At 42.3% G+C, this 19,466-nt stretch overlaps 1 protein-coding gene across 1 annotated transcript in view; it reads right to left on the reverse strand.

Moving 5' to 3' along the window:
- MRPS5 (mitochondrial ribosomal protein S5) overlaps positions 1-19,466 on the reverse strand; it is a 60,584-nt gene that overhangs the window by 14,918 nt on the left and 26,200 nt on the right. Inside the window, exons 6-9 of the mRNA XM_066611861.1 lie at positions 6,904-6,994; positions 4,263-4,309; positions 2,716-2,773; positions 1,004-1,066 (exon numbers count right to left, since the gene is read on the reverse strand). Of these exons, the coding sequence (XP_066467958.1) occupies positions 1,004-1,066; positions 2,716-2,773; positions 4,263-4,309; positions 6,904-6,994 (259 nt within the window). The remainder of the gene's footprint in view (positions 1-1,003; positions 1,067-2,715; positions 2,774-4,262; positions 4,310-6,903; positions 6,995-19,466) is intronic.

Genomic DNA, 19,466 nt, shown 5'->3' on the forward strand with positions numbered 1-19,466 from the left:
CATTGATCAGACTTAGCCCTGCTTAGTTGCAGCATCGTGATTGCAGAATGTGCCCTCAAGACTATGTCCTGGGACACATCCTGCAATGTTCTGTGCATCCCCAGAATCACAACTACTACAGCTAGGGAGTTCTTTAGCTGCTGCTCATTTTTCTGAAATATAATTTATTTCTTTTCTTTATGACTTAATTTTTAAAACTATGCAATGCAACATATATAAAAGTAAACTATAAGCCTAATAAAGGTTTGTTGTATGTTGTATGTATAAAAGTAAACATAATCATAGACACAAACCATAAAACGATTCACCCCAAAGCAAATTTACATAAAATCAAGTCAGATTTTAAAAACATTGCCAAACAAAATTTTTAAAGTTCGCTGGTAGGTTTCAAGAGTAGGGGCCTGGCACATATCCCCAGGGGAGGGAGTTCTATAGTTGCAGCACCACCACCAAGAAGGCCCTGTCTCTGGTACTTGACAATCACATCTGGATGACTGGTGGATCAGATCAGACAGCAGCACCCAAGATGCAGATTTTAAAGCTACACTTGCTGTTACCTCTGTAGCATGAGACTTCCTCCTTCCAGATGACAGGTTCTGCACACCATTTAATTATGAGGGGCAGCATTACTGACCACTCCTTTGGCAGTGGGGTTTATATGACCTATACCAGCATTATCTGGCTGTTCAAGGGATGATGTGTGCGCCATTGCATGGTGTGAGAAATTAACAATGATGGACTACATCTTCCAGAAACAGAAATTCTTTCATTTGTCAATGTGCAACTCCAGCCCTAATATGTTCAGTGCAGAGATTTCTGGCCATCAAACATAATGGGAATTAAATTTGTTTAACAGTGCATGCTGGACTTCAATCCAGATTGAATGAATTTGAATGTTAGCAGACCCTGCTTCCCATTACACAGAAGATTATGTTAACAGAATGGAACATTGACCATGAGGATTCGGCCTCCAATTTTCATGCTTATGTTCTCTTTTACTTACCTCTGTTTTGCTTCTTCATTCGGATGGTTGTTTTTTTAAAAGTAGTTTCAATATCATGGTAAACTAGAAGGGCAAAAAGAAGTGTTATGGGTTAGTAGTTGATAGGATGACTTTCAGCTAGGAAAATGAAGCTAGGTGCTTCTAGCCGCAATGATGCATGCTGAAATCCCACTAATTACAATAAAACCTAAGCAAGCAGACAGTGTAACCATTACACGTTTCCTCCACATTTCTGAGTAAACAGCAGAAAAACTCCATGTAAGTCAGCACCCACAACAATAGGATATGGTGCACACACACTGACTGTTCACAACTTCCCAACAGTGAAATACAAACATACGCTATTCTCACAGATAACTTTGTTTTCCTACAGGCATGGAAACATATAGTGGCTATTTCCCCAGTATAATGGCTATTTCCCCAGTATAATGGCTATTTCCCCAGTATTTAGGATCCAGTGACGAGGCACTGCCTATTGACTCCATCCATCCTCTGGGTGACTGTCAGAACACCAATTCTTTAGAATAGTCTCCTGAGAAAGGGACATCTAGAGACCCCGATCCTTCCCATTCTTTCTAGGGGAAAATAAGACCTCTGCCTTTGACTATACAGTTTCTCATCTCCTCCTTTTGCATTCTGATTGTACTGGTATTGGTTGTTTCACTATTGTTGCATTTTCCATCACACACACACAAAGAAACAGAGGCTGGTTTGCAGCCATTGCTATCCTCTATTGATGCAAAAAAAAAAATAAAACTGCATATTTATCTAAAGGTTGTTTTAAACATGCATTTGCATCGCTCAATTCTGCATGTTTTTTTGACTTAACAGTTGAATTTGTGAGCTGACTACATGAAAAAAACTGTGCTGGAAGCAATATGAACGTTCTATTTGCAGTGTAGTGTCTGAGATAGGACATTCGCACAGGTTGCAGGCAGTTACCAAGTAACAAACATTCAGGGTATACATTCAGTCTGAAGGCACATGATACAGCCACCTTGTAAAACCTAAGTAGGTCTGGGTCTAGTTAGTGCCTGGATGAGAGTTACTAGGAACCTCGCTTGTTCCACCTTGAGTTCCATGATGTATTCCTTTGATAATGCCTTGTCAGAGGCACTATTGGGTATTTATCTGTTTAAAATAGCTAAATGGCCAGCCAAATTTAAACTGATTTTTTTTTTTCTGCTGAATGACACTTAAAAAATGGGAATGTATAAAAGTGGTATAATCTTCAGGAACACAAACTGAGAATGATGAGCAAGTGCACCATTTGGGTGATGAACATAATTGATGACAATATTTAACATTATTTTTTGCTGTACCAGCAAACTATATTTTTGGATATACTTGAAATCTCTTATATACTGTAAAGCAGTTTTCTTTCTGTTCAACCAAGAAAAGATTGTTTGAGTTCCATGATGAAAGAGGTGCAACAAAACAAAATATTAATTTAACAGCTGCAGATTTAATGCTTAGTGGGACAACAGCAAACAATGAAGGTGTGTGAACTACAGTAATGATAATTAGTGATAAAATAATAGATAAAATAAAGTGGCAAGGAGTTCCATTGCCTCCTGCTGGAGCAAGCTTTTGGAGTCTATATTTTGAAACCAACCACCCAAAGGACTGAGGAACTTCATATACTCGTGTATGGAACAAAAGTGGAACTAGATGGCCTTAAAATGTTAATCAGAGTTTAACAGAGTACTTACTCGTGTGATCTTCATATCTTTCAATATAGTGCAAGTAGTGAATGGCTCTGTTCTTTGCCTAGGGGAAAAATTCCATGGGAAAATAATTAAAAATATATATATATATATATATATATATATATAAAAGAAATGATCAACTAAATTTACTATTTCAATTTTACAGCAAAGCCAGATTAAAAATTAGGAAACACTAAAATACATCTATCATCTATTTCTACCTACCACCTATTGTACTGAAATCTAATGAGCTGAATCAATTAAAAGGGGATTCTAAATTAAGTTATAAAGTACTACCTAACTATGCTTAACAAAAGTTTATCAGCCTACCTGCGCACACATTCTATGTTATTTAGGATCTAATAGAGCCTAGTTTGGTAGGCTTTTCTGAATGGCCACCTTCAAGAGGCTCTCTCTTGCTACTGGCAGCCATACAAGGAATTATTCACAATCCTTATTTAATCCAGCAACAATCTGACCACTATTATTTAGATGGATCAGGCAGACACCGGAACATAAAAATACAAGGAAAATAAGGCATTTCAAGGCTAGGAGACTGTACAACGTATTTATGATTATGAAAAACAAGACACAGAAATTTAGCTGAAACATCTGAGTGCTAGATGAACTAAACTGCAGCCTGTAATCCCTTTTGACAAGGAAAAAAATAGATATATAAAACCAGCCTATGGGCAATCAAAAACTATCAATGCTAGAAAGAGCAACAGAAAAAAAAATCATATTTACACTGCCGCTTCTTGTTTTAAAGACTTTGTTCTCATTTGAATGGTGGGTTTAGAACTGATATTAGGTCAGGCAGGAAATCTTAAATGGACTGTGCAGGAAAAAATAGAATTGTTTCGCATAAAATCAGCATATGCTGACTTAAACATGAAAGAACTCATTTAGAGTCTAGAGGCCTGAGCTGCTGAGCCAGTGGTAGCAGATAATATTCAATGAGGCATACTGCACAAGGGATTCCTGTGTGGATAATGGGAGTTGGTCCCAAAGAAGACCCCAGTGTTTGCTTACTTTGGATAATGTGATCAAACTGTTGGGGTGGTGGTGCTGTGCTTTTGGCTGGAGGCAACCTCTCCTTGGTGAGGAAGCAATAAACTAGTAATGTTCAAGAACCGAACTAACAGATGTCACATCTCTCTCACGGAAGATTCAGTTTTTATCAAGTAGACAGTGTTAAGGGCAGATCGCATTCCCCAGAAACAAAGTTCCACACTGGCACCATTAACGCAAGGGCTCTGCTCTGGTTGTTGAATACAGCACAGCCTCCTGAACTGTGAATGGAAGCAACAGGAATGCTTCAGTGGCCGCAGTCCTATCCATTTTACAAACAGCTACTCCACAGGTTTCTCCATGAATGATGATTGTGGAATTTGTGGCAGTAATCTCAGCAGATGGTTGCTGTTTCTAGACAGAAGGAGACTCTGGAGGAGAGAATCCCCAAAAACCTCTACTCTTTTTTGCCTCAAAATCAGGGAAGGAACAGCAGACACTCATTACAATGGATTCAGAATAATGCTTTGATGACGTACCTTTCTTAATGCAACCACCCTGTCAGTTGCTTTCCCCAGCGCAAAACCTGATGTATACAAGCAGATCAGTTAGTAAACAAAAAACCACATACAGAAGCCTGCAAACAGGAGTCATCCACATGTCTCAGCACTTTGACCCACAAATTTTTGCAGCTCTTCTTTACTACAGCACAGAGAATTTGGAACTCCACGTCACTGGAAATCTGCTTGGTCCCTTTTATGCTTTTCAACCTCTCCTGAAGATCTCTGCTGTTTAAGCGGATCTTTGATTCTCCCACTGCTTGCTATGGTATAGCTTTTCCTTGCCTGAAACCATGACTTTAATTATATTGTGGTTTTAGGGATATCAGCCACCTTGGATACTCTTCTGAGGGATACAGGTGGGATACAAATCCCCAAATAAACTGTGGGCAGAGGTGCTCTTCCATGTTCTCCAAGCTACCAGGAGCTGCAAATGCAGACAAATGTGCAACTGAACCCTCCCCTTCCTTTTTATGGAAAGAATCACTAGTTTTCAATGAAAGGAAGAAAAAAAACATTCTAAACTAGCTTAAGGCCATGATCCTATGCACATTTTCCTGAGATTAAGTCGCAGTGGACACAATGGCACTTACATCTGAGTAGACATGCATAGGACTTGTGCTATTAATTTCCCTGATTAAACTAAGGACTGCTTTCTATGCAATATAAGTCTAAACCATATCAGTTTGTTTTCACTGAGAACAGCACTGTCAGCAGCCAGAGAGAAATCAAAGGCAAAGGAACTTAAATCAAAATAGATCCCGAGAATAAAGCTAATGATGCTGGTGTTGTTGCTTTGTTGTAAGCTTGGAAACAGAATTTTTCTTTTACTCTGAAGAAGAGTCAATGGGTGCCTGAGTTCAGAAGTCAGATTACATTCCTGAAATGTCCCTTGCTAAGCTTGCATTTAACAGTATTTCCAAGTAAATTGCTGAGGGTTTTAAAACAATCTAAAACAAAAAACAGGAGTCATCTTTACCATGGCCTTTTCAAACAGGAATACAGTATTGACTACTGTATACTACAAAGGTCAAAATATCATTTCAAAGCAAAGGACAAGAACTGGTGTTCAACTTTGGAACAAATGTTCCTCCCTTAACCATAGCCACCTTCTTTTCCAGCTTTAGGCAACAATGTTCCTGCTTTTTGCATCTGTCTCTGTAGGGAACCATGTACCCTCTATCCCTGGGCAATGAACTTCTAAAATAATGTTGGCATGAAAAACAGAAGATGAGAGAAAGCGTGAGTGCTCAAGTGCTGTGGTTATTGCAGGCAGGAACTGAGAAATGACGGGCACAGAACACCAAGACCAGACAGGGAAGAAAATGCAGATAGGATGGAGGCTCATGAGTTACGGCTGAACAAAAAAAAAAAAGATAACTGCAGAGCATACTCCAGAACACATAACCAGATTAGTTACTCCTTAACTATGACTCTAAGTTGTCAGGCAATTTGGTAGCTTTAAAAGAGGATCAGACTAATTCTTGGAGCAGGAACAGCCTATCAATGGCTTTCAGGCATGATGGCTCTGTGGAACCTCCATATTCACAAGCAGTATATCTCTGGGATGAACACAGACATCAAGGGAGGGCTATTGCTTCATGACCTTCTTATGAGCTTCACAGAGGTATCCAATTTGTCAGTGAGGGAAGCAGGATGCTGGATTAGAGAGACCTCAATTTAATCCAGCACCTGATGCTCTTAGTGTTACTGGTTTAACATACTCACAATAAGAGTAGCCAAGGGCCCATTTTCCCTCTCCTTTCAATGTGTTCTTGTCTGAAGAGAGGATCTGAACAGGGTGCCACGAAGTGGAGCATTCTGTGCAACCTTTACGCCTTCTTATCCCTCTTCTCCACCCTACTGCTGTGTGCTAAAGTCAGCCACAAGACAAGTTCTCTCAGTAGGCACAAAGGCACAGCACAGCTTGTCTGGGATGGCAGCATTATGTGGAGCTCTCAATCTTCTCTCCAGAAGCCCGTTGTCAGCGGTTGGGCCCACTGTGGCACACATTCAACACTCTGGGCTCAAGCTCACCAGACATTTTTCCACAAGTTAAAAAGCCTCATGTCTCAGGAAAGGGCCTTGGGAGCTCAAAAAGACAGAGGCCAGCTGTGCAAAGCATTTTGGCGAAAGGAATATCCATCTGACTGTGCATTCTACTTCCACCCACTCTGCTCTACCTTTGCTGACTCCTGGGCTCATGTGCTGATGCACCCATTTTAAAATGGCTGATGCAGGTTAATAAAGCCACCACATATTTCTAGAATATGTACACATTTGCAAAGTAACACTGAAACGTGTGGGAGCCAATATAGTTGCCCTTTGCATTTGCCCCACTTGCTCCTACTTGGCTCTTGCAAGTGGAGCCTTTACAGGACAGTTGCATGTTCAAAAGTATGGGGTCATTGCTGGCCACTCTGAGAAGTCAGCAGAGGCAGAAGCAGTTTTAACTGTGTAAACAGGACAGTTGTATGGTATGCTTAGAGTGCTACTAGCACTTCACATATACTTTACAGTAACCCTGCATGGCAGGTCGGTATTAGAGAGGCTGCTGTGCTGTTTCAAACAGTGGGAAACCTCTGGCCAACCACCTGCTAAGAACACAGCATTCACTTACCAGCAGCGCCTTTTCCATTTCCAACAGCCACCAGGGCACTAACAGATCTTTTTCTTCCTTCCTTTGCTGTCATATTAAACACACTTTTCATCTGAAAGAGAGCAAGAAATGCAAAGGAGACTGACATTTGCAAAGAAAAAAAAGAAAAACAAAGAAGATCGTCATTTTATTAGACTACATTTGAGCATTTGTGGTAAGAATATTCTGACAGATGCTAACCTTTTTCCTGTGAAGATATACAAGAAAGCACGCAGGCTGGCTGCTCGCTTTGAAGTAATGCAATCAAATCACTTTCAACATAGTAGGCAACCTGTATTGCTATTCTGCAAGGCCTCAATCCCTTGGCCACCATCATCAAATAAGTTTCTGGCTATGTCCAAGCACTCCTTTTGGTAGAATTAAAAAAACATACAAGTTCAGAAAGAAGAAAAATAAGAGACATCGTTCAAGTCTGCAGAATTTATACTGGTTGCATAATCCAGTTTTTCTAGTCATGGTATTTTAGGAGAATCAAAATATGGAATTTTTTGTTCACAGAGGTCTGTGCATAGAACTGTGCAGTAAGGTAAGCCAGTTCATTTTCTATGCTCTGTAAGGCTGATTTGATGCCTAGTGATAACCTTGCTAGATACTGGAAGAAATGGAGGCCAAATGTCTGAAGATGTCTCTCCTGCAATACTTGAGGCTTCACACTTTATCTCAGCCACTGTGAAATATCAGCAAAAAACATCACCATGAAATATCACCATTTCAGCCACACTTCACTGCAGCATCAAGAAATATCACTGCACATTAACTGGGGGAGGGGAAATCCAGTGGGACATCACATTCTTGCTTTATTTCACTGTCAATGTTGATGTCATTTGACGAGAGCTCTCACAGCAATATGGGTTAATGTGCTTGGCTGTTTGAAAGAGGAGATCTCAATATATGCTAAAACACAAGTGTGTTTTAACTAGTAAGCTAAAATGCTAAAATACATGCAACAGGGAAGGGAAATGAGGTTAGATTTCCAGAGACAAAACATTTCATCAAGAGAAAAGAACTAGAGGTGCAAACCAAAATATTGTGGGAAACACAGAGCCTTGCGGAAATGACCCTTGCATTGCAGATCGCCAAAATAAGTGTTGGCAAGTCACGTCAAAGTGTCACTGTAGCAATCCCAATTTCCCCCAAGCATGTCAATTCTGCCTCTTCCTTTTCCACCGTCCTATTTCTCCATGCCTGGAATTCTACTGTTGACAGAAAGGGAGCAGGATGACAGATCAGCAGCACAGCACATGCTTTGCATACAGAGGACACCGGTCAGTCTCTGGCATCTCCAGATAGTCTGGTGAGTCACGGCTGGTCAGTATAGATAATACTGAGCTTTCATATATTGAAAAGGCTTATACTAGCCCTCCCTGAAATTTAAGACAGCTTAATAAAATTTTATTAAATTTTAATTTAATAAAAGAATAATAAAACACAATTAAATGAACAATGCAATAAAAACAATAAAAATCAGACACACCCTAATTAAAAGCCTGTGAAATAAAACAGCCTTCAGAGCCCTGCAGCAGACCAGCAAGCAGTGGGGCATTCAAGGGGGAGAGTACTCGACCTGTGTCTGAATCTAGGAAGTCACAATATTTCTACTAGGTGACAAGCACAACACTAATGTGGATGCTGGCAACATTAAACGTGGCTGTGGAAGGGCCACTGTTGGCTGTGATCTGCAACATCACTGGACCAACTGAAGCTCTTTTGTCATTTCATCATTTAAAAACAAACTTATCCCTAGGTCTTGTATGCTACTAGAGTGCTCAGACAGGGCAAGTTCATAAAACAAAACGAAAAAAAAAAATGAAAAGCAGCAAGGCCTTCTGTGCACACTACCCTGCCGTTTCAGGAGTTTTCTTGCTCACTACACAGCCAGAGATGGAGTGCTTGTAGTCCACCCCCCTTTTTTTTAATGCTTATGGAAGTATGGGGATTTGTTCCTCCACTCCTCATAAAGTGTCTGCCTATAATACTTCAACAGTATGGAATACTGAATTACTGGCACTAGCCCGGGGCTTGCAGGAATTGTCTGGCCAGCATAGTAAGTGGTTGGGGAAAATTGCTTTGATGGTGTGAAAAAAGACCCCATCTCTATTTACCAAGCTGGCTAAACATGCAGTATTTGAGGGGGGAAGGAAAAGAAACATCAGCAGGAAGATGGATGTCAACAGATCTTATCAGTTAACTTTTACCAATGAAATCAGCTGAAAGGCCACTCGCTCTTGTTTCAAGAAGAGAACAGCTGAGTCAATATGTTTTTTACTACTGGAAAGCTTGCACTAGATGAACTGGATTCCTAGTAGATAAGAACATAAGAACAGCCCCACTGGATCAGGCCATAGGCCCATCTAGTCCAGCTTCCTGTATCTCACAGCGGCCCACCAAATGCCCCAAGGAGCACACCAGATAACAAGAGACCTGCATCCTGGTGCCCTCCCTTGCATCTGGCATTCTGACATAGCCCATTTCTAAAATCAGGAGGTTGCGCATACACATCATGGCTTGTACCCCGTAATGGATTTTTCCTCCAGAAACTTGTCCAATCCCATTTTAAAGGCGTCTACGCTAGACACCATCACCACATCCTGTGGCAAGGAGTTCCACAGACCAACCACACGCTGAGTAAAGAAATATTTTCTTTTGTCTGTCCTAACCCGCCCAACACTCAATTTTAGTGGATGTCCCCTGGTTCTGGTGTTATGTGAGAGTGTAAAGAGCATCTCCCTATCCACTCTGTCCATTCCCTGCATAATTTTGTATGTCTCAATCATGTCCTCCCTCAAGCGTCTCTTTTCTAGGCTGAAGAGGCCCAAACGCCGTAGCCTTTCCTCATAAGGAAGGTGACCCAGCCCCGTAATCATCTTAGTCGCTCTCTTTTGCACCTTTTCCATTTCCACTATGTCTTTTTTGAGATGCGGCGACCAGAACTGGACACAATACTCCAGGTGTGGCCTTACCATAGATTTGTACAATGGCATTATAATACTAGCCGTTTTGTTCTCAATACCCTTCCTAATGATCCCAAACATAGAATTGGCCTTCTTTACTGCCGCCGCACATTGGGTCGACACTTTCATCGACCTGTCCACCACCACCCCAAGATCTCTCTCCTGATCTGTCACAGACAGCTCAGAACCCATCAGCCTATATCTAAAGTTTTGATTTTTTGCCCCAATGTGCATGACTTTACACTTACTGACATTGAAGCGCATCTGCCATTTTGCTGCCCATTCTGCCAGTCTGGAGAGATCCTTCTGGAGCTCCTTGCAATCACTTCTGGTCTTCACCACTCGGAAAAGTTTGGTGTCGTCCGCAAACTTTGCCACCTCACTGCTCAACCCTGTCTCCATTATTGTCTCCAATACTGAAAGATCTGGCTTTCAGTACTACTAAAGTTCTCTTTCCTTATTTGCCAGAGCTACTTGGCATTATCCAATGCTGGTTTATGAAAGAGGCAACAAATCCTGAAAGAAAAGTTGCTTTTGGAAGATTCTTCTTTGCTTTCACATAGCTGTGCACAGGCACACATGGGCCAGAGCAGACAGAATCAATCCAATTCAAACTGTGCCCTAGGCCAGCGCAAGTCCCTTGCAAGATCAAGTCCCTTGCACTGGCTTCCGGGTGTTGCAAACTACTGCAGGTCATTTCTGCACCACCACAGGAGGAGGTAGGTTGTTGCACAGATGTGCAATGGCCTCTGGAGGCCAAGTCGGGCCCTGCTGCACCAGTGGACAGGTAAGTATGCACTAGCCTGCATCAACTGGTGCAAGGGTTTAGGAAAGGCAGTTGTGCTGGGCCCAGGAGCGGGTGGTGCCAGGATCTGGCACGTAGGCCAGATCCTAATCTCCCTCCTGAGCGGCACAGCCTAATACCAGGCTGCTCATATATCTTTACATGGCGCAGATCTGAGCAGCCCCGTTCAGGCCCTGTCATGTGACACGGGGTAAGGGAAAATGATTTCCCTTGTCCTGGGTTGCGCCACAGCCAGCCCCAATCCTGTGTTGGATACGTTCCAGCACAGGATAGGACTGGGCTGTTAATCACATAACCATGGCCATAAGAACATGAACTTTGCTGGATCAGGCCAAGGGTCCATCATGTCCAGCTTCCTGTAACCTCAGAGTGGTGCCTCTCCGAGCACAGAAGATGAGAAGATATCTGTATACTATTGTCACTCCCTTGCATTCAGAGTATGGTTACCTCTAAACCCCAAAGGCTGCATACAGTCATGGCTTGTAATCAGGAGAAGGCAAACAAGATAACAGATTCCCATTCCATCTGTACTTCAGATTCCCTTCACTTTAGCAAGAGTTAGAGGGTGGCACAAACAACTTGGAATATCCTAATAGACAGCCTTGACATAACTAAGGCTGAGAGATAGAGGCATTACATGTGCTGGCACCCAGAGAAAAGTGAGATCTTTTCAGGAAAGCCAAAGTGATGGTAGGAAACTGGTAGGAAATGCTTCTCTTCCCTTTTTCCAGAAGGTGGCAACAGCAGCACATGGAAATTAGTCAACCAAGAAGAGTCACTCCAGTGCACACACACACAGAAGTACCCCTGTCAGCTGTTTCTGCGCAGCTCTGAAGGGAGATGTACCCAGTCACCCATCACAATCAGAGCTATCACATCTCTCTTAGAACTCTGTAAAGACCTTTCAAGCTTGATAATGCACACAGGCAGCCGTGGACTGTTACTACCTCAAGTGTCCTGACATCAAACAGTGCACATTTTTCCCCTTTGCACACTGGCAGTATTATTTCTCTCTCTCTTTCTCAGAAGAAAGCAGCTAAAATGCACAATTGCTTTGCAAAGTAGTAACAGATTTTACAAATTTACAGTGAAAAAATGTTTCACTGCAAGACTGCACATTTCATTGTGCTTTACTTACCTTGTGTGAGGGCAGACTACTTGATCCTATTTATTTAGAAGCAAGCTGCTTTGTGTTTGCTGGGACATACTGCACAGTAAATCAGTTTAGAGTTGCATCCTTGGGAGGGAGGGAAAGAAACAACTTGAAAATACAGAGCAAAACGATCGGAATCTTCCCAAGCACAGAAAATGAAGCAGTCTCTGGTAACTGATGCAATTCTGAAAAATGCAGATTTCTTTGGGGGGGGTGTGAGTGGAGGAGAAACACATTTCAAGGCATGTTGGCAGAATGGAAAACATGTAGGGCACATCTACAGTGTTCAGAGGGTGGAGTTTCTAAGCATGACATCCATATCCCTCACTGGCTTTCTGTCCCTGTCCCCAGAGTACATGCACACAATGGTGCTCACCACTTACCCATCTCTCTATTAATGTCATTATGCTGCTTTTGTACAAATACTTAAACGTTCTTAGCACCAAATCCAAGACAATGGTGGAAATTCATGATCAAATCTCTCCCCACCGCTTTTTTTTTGTTAATAAAAGTACAACCAATTAAGCAGCCCCAAACATACAAGTACCACAGGCAGCTGGAGAGAGGGTTATGTGATTGAAATCAATACAACATCATGGAAGAAAAGATAGCCACCAGTCCAGTGCTATGTCCCCGCCCTGATCCAATGTGAACCTTCTGTAAATAAAAAAAAGTTCTGCGAGTTCACCTTATTCATAGGCTTGGCATCCATGGATTTGACTATCCGCAGATGTCAGCCCTCATCTAGAGGGCCTCAGAGACCTCCCTGATGCGACTGGAAGTGCCTTCTTGTCATGTCTGGGAGGCCTTTTGAGGCACAGGAAGGCTGCAAGCAGTCTCCTCACATTTCAGTAGGATTCTTGGAAGCTTCTGAAAGGCAGTTCTGATTTTTGACAGGATCCCTTTCCCACCCCGTGGATTTCACTGAGGAATTTGGTATCTGCAGAGGGTCCTAGAACAGATTCCCCATGGATACTGAGGGCCCACTGTAAAATCAAGTTTCTGAGTCAATATCTGATTTCTCCAGCATCTATACTGATAGAAACATGGGCCAAGAGAGGCTAACTCCTTGGCCAATCCAGTTAGTGAGCTGTAACTGCTAACATATAAGCATGCAAAGTCGTTTTCTAATGCATCATTAGTAGACACTGGTCTGTCTATCTCCATGTCACCTACACCAAGTGCCAGAGTCTCAGATGGGTCTTTCCCAGCCCTACCTAGAGAATCCAGGGACATTCTGCATGCAAAGCAGGTGCTCTGTGCTGAGCTATGACCTTACCTAACTTGTCCCTGGGTTGGAACTGGACTAAATTCATTATTTATGACTAAAGTCATCGGAATCCTTATGGCAGTTTTTGTGCATGTTGACCATTGCAAATACACACAGTGAACCACACAGTCAGTTAAGCTACCACAAACCAACTGAAATGGTGATTTACAGGCGCTCATAAAAGCAGATCAGCTAAGTACATTAAGGCTACTGCAGATATACAGACACATGTGACAAAAGCAATGATTTTTAAAAGGGGAAAACAAACATGGACACAAGCTGCATCAAAACCGGCCTACAGACTGTCAACTGAAGGACAAACAACTCATTTCCTTCCTGCATGACTTTCATTTGGTAAGAGCTACAAAAAGGAGATACAAAACATCTGAATGGTGACACTTAATCATGTTGTAACTGCAAATCTGCCAACCCTAATGGAAAGAGACAGAAATTATTTCTACACTGACAGATCAAGCTGAACATCAGTTGCATATTGTAGATTATACACCATTTTATTTGATAACATTTGTTCTGCTCCACTCCCAAAAGAGAAACTCACAAAGCAATTGTGTTTAGCACTGGAGACCAACTACTATTTAACAAGAACCATGTTCTCAACTGAGCAGAAGGACAAAGAACTTTTCGCTCCCTCCTCTCTGGTATGAACAGCAACATAAACTCTGGCAACACTTTCCTCTTATGTGGCTCATTTCCTGTGTTCTGTTTCACACTACTAAAATTTCTATTGCTGCTACCGGGTAGCAAGAAGTTAAAGATCCATAAGACCCTGGAGAACTGCTGCCAATCAAAGGAAACACTACTAGGCAAGTTGTACCAATATCAATCATTATAATACTGTACATTTTCCTTTAGCCATAACATAGATTGGACAACAGAGTAAACATAAAACGTTCTCCAATACAAAGTCAGACTATTGGTCCATCTGGTCCAGTCTTGTCCACTGACTAGCAGTGGCTCTCAAGGGTTGCACTCAGAGAATGGTTTTTCCCAGTCCTATTGCCCAACATCCTTGAGGTTGGAGATGCCAGGGACTGAAACTAGAAGCATGTGCTTGACCAATGAGCTATGGATGCTCCTTGATTTCCAGTGAAGTTATGGATGCTCCTTGATTTCACTAGAAAAGCCCCTTATTATGCCAGATAGAGCCTCTGGACCCACCAGTTACTCTTCACTCACAGACTGAAGGAAGTGTCATGTTGTGAACAGACTGCTTAACTTGGACCAAGGAGACCAGGATTCAAATGCCATGAACCTCACTGGGTGATCTTGGGCCAGAAACAACATCTCAGCCTTGCCTATTTTACAAGCTTGTTGTGAGGACTAAGGGGTATTATGTAGCCCTCCTCCCCATGCATAGGGGTTTGAGTTTCTTGGAGTAAGGGTGGGATATAAATGTGGTTTCCAAATAGAATGGAAGATGTGTTCAGATAAAAAAGGCTAACATTTCTAGTAGTACTTGAAAAATCCTATTCTGGTGCTGAACAACAGCCCAATCCTAGGCATGTCTACTCAGAAGTAAGTCCCATTGAGTTCAATAGGGCTGACTCCCAGAAAAGCATGAGTAAGATTGAAGCCTAACAGCCTAATCCTATCCACACTTTCCTGAGAGTAAGCCCCACTGACTCAAATGGGACTGACTTCTGAGTAGACATGCATAGGATTGGGCTGTAAGCCAGTTATTTCCCATTCTACAGCTGTTATTTGCCAGAGTGCAGAACCTTGCATCTGTCCTTGTTGAACTTCATCGTTTCAGCCCAGTATTCCATTCTGTCAAGTTCTTCCTGAAGGCTTCTACTGTTTTCTATTGTGTCTGCTACTCCTTCCAAGCTTAGTGTCATCTGCAATGATGACACTATGATGAGGCCTCCTTGTATCCCTTCAACCAAGTCTTTGATGAAGATGTGTGAAGAATATGGCTAATGTCTTCGCTGTTGTAACTAATTTGCAACAAAATGCCAAGGAGCTGTTTGCAAAGGTAGCTTAAGAATAGTTTGAAATACTGTGCTATTCATTGTGAGTGGAAATTAACAGAGAATACCAGCTTGTTTAGGTGACCAGATGTCTCTCCATTTATTCTGGAGACTAGTCTTGGAAACAACAGTTATTAAGGAAACACTTCTGAGCCAAAACCTGTCATATTGCAACTCACAATAGATATCTGCAGAGAAGCAGAACAGATTGGGAGTCAGGTAACAGAGGGCTGAATCGTCAGACCGAGAGCCATACCTCAGTGGCAGGGCACATGCCAGACCTGAGGTTTAATTTCAGGCGTCTCACTTGAAGAGAAGCTCAGGTAGCAGGGCTAGGAAAAAGACCTTTGCCTGAAACCTTGAAGAGTTGCTGACAGTCAGCTTAGACAGATCAATGATCTTTCCCAACAATTTTTTAAAAGGGGAAAATACACATGGACAGCAGTTGCATCAAAACTGACCTACTTTCATATGGTCATAAATCAAAACAGGTTAAAACAGAGAAGGCTTAAAATTGGGGTGTACAGAAGACTGAAGAAATTTACCCGGTTGTGACAATAGCAGTCAGCCTGCAATGGATGCCTTAAATACTAGTGAGTCAAGGACAACCAGCTTAGTGCTGTTGCTTCCTTTGGAGTATAATAGTTCCTTAAATTCAGTCATATAGTTCCTTATGACTGCTTGAGTTCTTTGGGATCTCTGTGAAATTTTACATCCTAGATTCATTTGCAAAACATGTCTGATGGATAAGAGAATTTCTGCAAGAGATGCAGAATGCTGAATTAAGTTGACAGTACTTTTTTTATCTTGGGAAAGTTGTTTTGTCTTCTGTCTTAGGGGATGGGATGTAGGGGAGGAGTGTAAAAAGATGGTAGGCTGGAACTACTGGGCACTAAGGAAGAGGTTGTTGGTGAGTTTCTGATCTATGTCCAGAAGACTTTTGGGTTGCACAACCTCCAGATTTTGGGGAATCTCAAGATCTGACCCATCTGATAATAACATTCATGGCAGAAATGAATTAATAGTTCAGTAAAATTCCTCACATTTCATTTAGGCTGCACTCATACACACACTGACTTGGGAGTAAACCCCATCGACTTTAACAGGGCTTACTTCTGAGCAGACATGTATAGCAATGTTAATACATTATCCACTTTAACTGTTCCATTTGCAGACAAACCCTTAGTTTCATGTGATTTTTGCAATCTTTCCATGTACCTGTGTGTGTGTGTTCCCAATAATTAAGTATGATTTTTAAAACAAAATGATCTTGCACTGCAAAAATAAAAAAGGGTTACAAATGACAGCAAGAGATTATTTTATGGGCGTTGCTTAAACCATATTATTAAATGTTCTAGAGAGCATGGAGGGAAAAGAATCTATAATTAGAGGATGCAAGTAAGAATTTTAAAAATACAGGATGTATATTTTTGTTGTCACTTGGGGTGGGCCGGTTACTGTGACCCTGAGTGTTACTTAATCGTGTTGCCCCACATAAATCTCTGCATCCATGCAAGACTTGGTTTTCCACTTTGTAGTACAGTAATGAAAATAAAAAATGTAGAGCTTGAGCATAAGAAACTACTGTGAACATTAAGCTTCCCTCAGAAGCCAGCAGCCCCCAGAACACTTGGGCTGAGTGAAGACTGCTGCCATCTCATCCCCCCACCAGACATTGCTGCTGTGCAAGGAAGATGCAGCAGCAGCCAGGGATCATCACCAACACCTGTTCTTATGTAACATTTAGGTCTTAAAGCTGGGATCTAGCAAAGTGAGCTATTGGGAATTGTGTGTAACCTTCTACTGCTCTAGATCAGGCTCTAGCTGCTTAGAGAACACACAACTCTCTCAAATAAATTCTTCTCCTTTCCCGTTTAGTACATCACACATCCCAAGATGCAACATCACAATGTTGTGCATTTTCCCCACCCTTGCCAGTTCAGGGGTATGCGGAAACACACAATTTCACAAAGAAATGGGCTAGCCATACTAGATGTTACAGGAAGGAACTGGCTGTGGGGATGTTCCAAAATCACACAATCCTGCCCGTAATATGCAGAGGATGTGACTGAATCCAAGAACACATATCCACAAACATTTGCTGGATATATATGAACTTTCATAAGAACATAAGAACAGCCCCACTGGATCAGGCCATAGGCCTATCTAGTCCAGCTTCCTGTATCTCACAGCGGCCCACCAAATGCCCCAGGGAGCACACCACATAACAAGAGACCTCATCCTGATGCCCTCCCTTGCATCTGGCATTCTGACATAGCCCACCTCCAAAATCAGGAGGTTGCGCACACACATCATGGCTTGTACCCCGTAATGGATTTTTCCTCCAGAAACTTGTCCAATCCCCTTTTAAAGGCGTCCAGGCCAGTCGCCATCACCACATCCTGTGGCAAGGAGTTCCACAGACCAACCACACGCTGAGTAAAGAAATATTTTCTTTTGTCTGTTCTAACTCTCCCAACACTCAATTTTAGTGGATGTCCCCTGGTTCTGGTGTTATGTGAGAGTGTAAAGAGCATTGGCCTATCCACTCTGTCCATCCCCTGCATAATTTTGTAAGTCTCAATCATGTCCCCCCTCAGGCGTCTCTTTTCTAGGCTGAAGAGGCCCAAACGCCGTAGCCTTTCCTCATAAGGAAGGTGCCCCAGCTCCGCAATCATCTTAGTCACTCTCTTTTGCACCTTTTCATTACAAAGACCACCTGCAATTTCATAACAAGTTGCTAAGTGGCATTACAATTAGGTATTCTACGTTTTAATGGAATGTCGGATGCACCCTCTGTGTTAGGAAACGACACCCGTGTTTGTCATTGCTAAGAGGACACTCATTTAATAGCCAAGTACAGTCTGGGTCTTTTGGAAACTCATTTACCATTGAACAAAATCCCAAGGGATTTGCTTCAAGCATTCATTCTATATTGGTTTACTTTCTATTTATTAAGCCTGGTCCTCTCATATAGCTGGCACTGAACCAGCCAGTGCTGCAATTCTGTACAATGCCATTTAGCACTGCTTTTATGACACAGACACAGGGTCACAGCACCGTTCCTGGCAGACGTGTTATGAGCCTCAAGGGCAGGCCAAGAACTCTACACCACAAACTACCTGTATGCAGAGAAAAGTCTGCTGTGACGGCACAATTAGAGACGAGTTAGTACAGCTATTCAAGAAACCTGCTGCGTCCAGATATTATTAATATCTTGTGGCAGTAGCAAGACACGTTAATCAGCACTTGCAGAAAGGAAGTATTAGATTAACTGCTGAGAACACATGAGTAACACTGCTCTGGCAATTTTGCTCATTAGCGCAGGTCAAAAGTCAAGCCAACCTGTTAATACAAGGCAAAACAAACAAATGAAAGGAATAACAGATAACCAGAGAGAGTTGGTGCAGCACAGCAGCTAAGAGACCAGACTGAGAGTCATAACATCTCCAACTTAAATCCACCTTTGCCATGAACTCACAAGGTTTTAGCAAGCCACTTGTCCCAGTCTCAGCTGTACATATGGGATAATATTTACTTTACAGCAGTGGTTCCCAAACTGGTGGAAACACTGGTCAATGCTCCTGTAAGGGGCAGGGAGGGGGGATGGCAGCGATGCGATCCCCAGGATCATGCTGCTGCCAGGAACAGGAGGGGGGTTTTCTACTTACTTGCAGCCAGAGCTGCAGTCCTGGAAGGCTGGGGGGGGGGGGAGTGTGAACTGTAAAACTGTAAAAAAAAAAAGGGGGGGCATTTCCAGATTAACTGCAAAAACTGGAAGTGCCTTTTTTTCTTTATTACAGTTTTGTAGGCATGGGGAGCCCTTCAGACCCTGCTCCAAGACTGCAGTGCTGGTTGCAAGTAAGCAGAAAATCCCCCTTCTGTCCTGTCCCCGGTAGCAGTGCAATCCTGGGGATTGTGTTGCTACCTTTCCCCCTCCCCGGCAAGAATTTACCGTGCTCCCAAATTCCTTGCAGGAGTTTGGGATGCACTGCCTTATAGGGTTGCTGTATGGGCAACGTCAAGATTATACAGCTGAAGTGCTTTGTAGACTCAAACAGCACTATGCAAATGCTAAGCACTGCAGTAAAATATTGTTATAACAATTGTATGCAGAAAACCCGTCAGTACCGCACAAAACTAGATCACAAATACAAAGACAGATAAATATATTTTAGAAGGCTTGCTTGCCAATTTATAAATTGCCAGAATTCCTAATTATCCATGATTGGTGGCAGCCTGCGTCCCACCACCGACAAGGCTCTTAAAAAATGTAAGTTTTTGCCTTCAATGCAGCAGAAAAACAAGGAAAATCATATGCCTCCTGCTGTTTCAAAACCCCCTGTGCACATTT

The sequence above is a fragment of the Tiliqua scincoides genome, chromosome 1 (genome assembly GCF_035046505.1).
Source record: "Tiliqua scincoides isolate rTilSci1 chromosome 1, rTilSci1.hap2, whole genome shotgun sequence".
NCBI lineage: Eukaryota > Metazoa > Chordata > Lepidosauria > Squamata > Scincidae > Tiliqua > Tiliqua scincoides.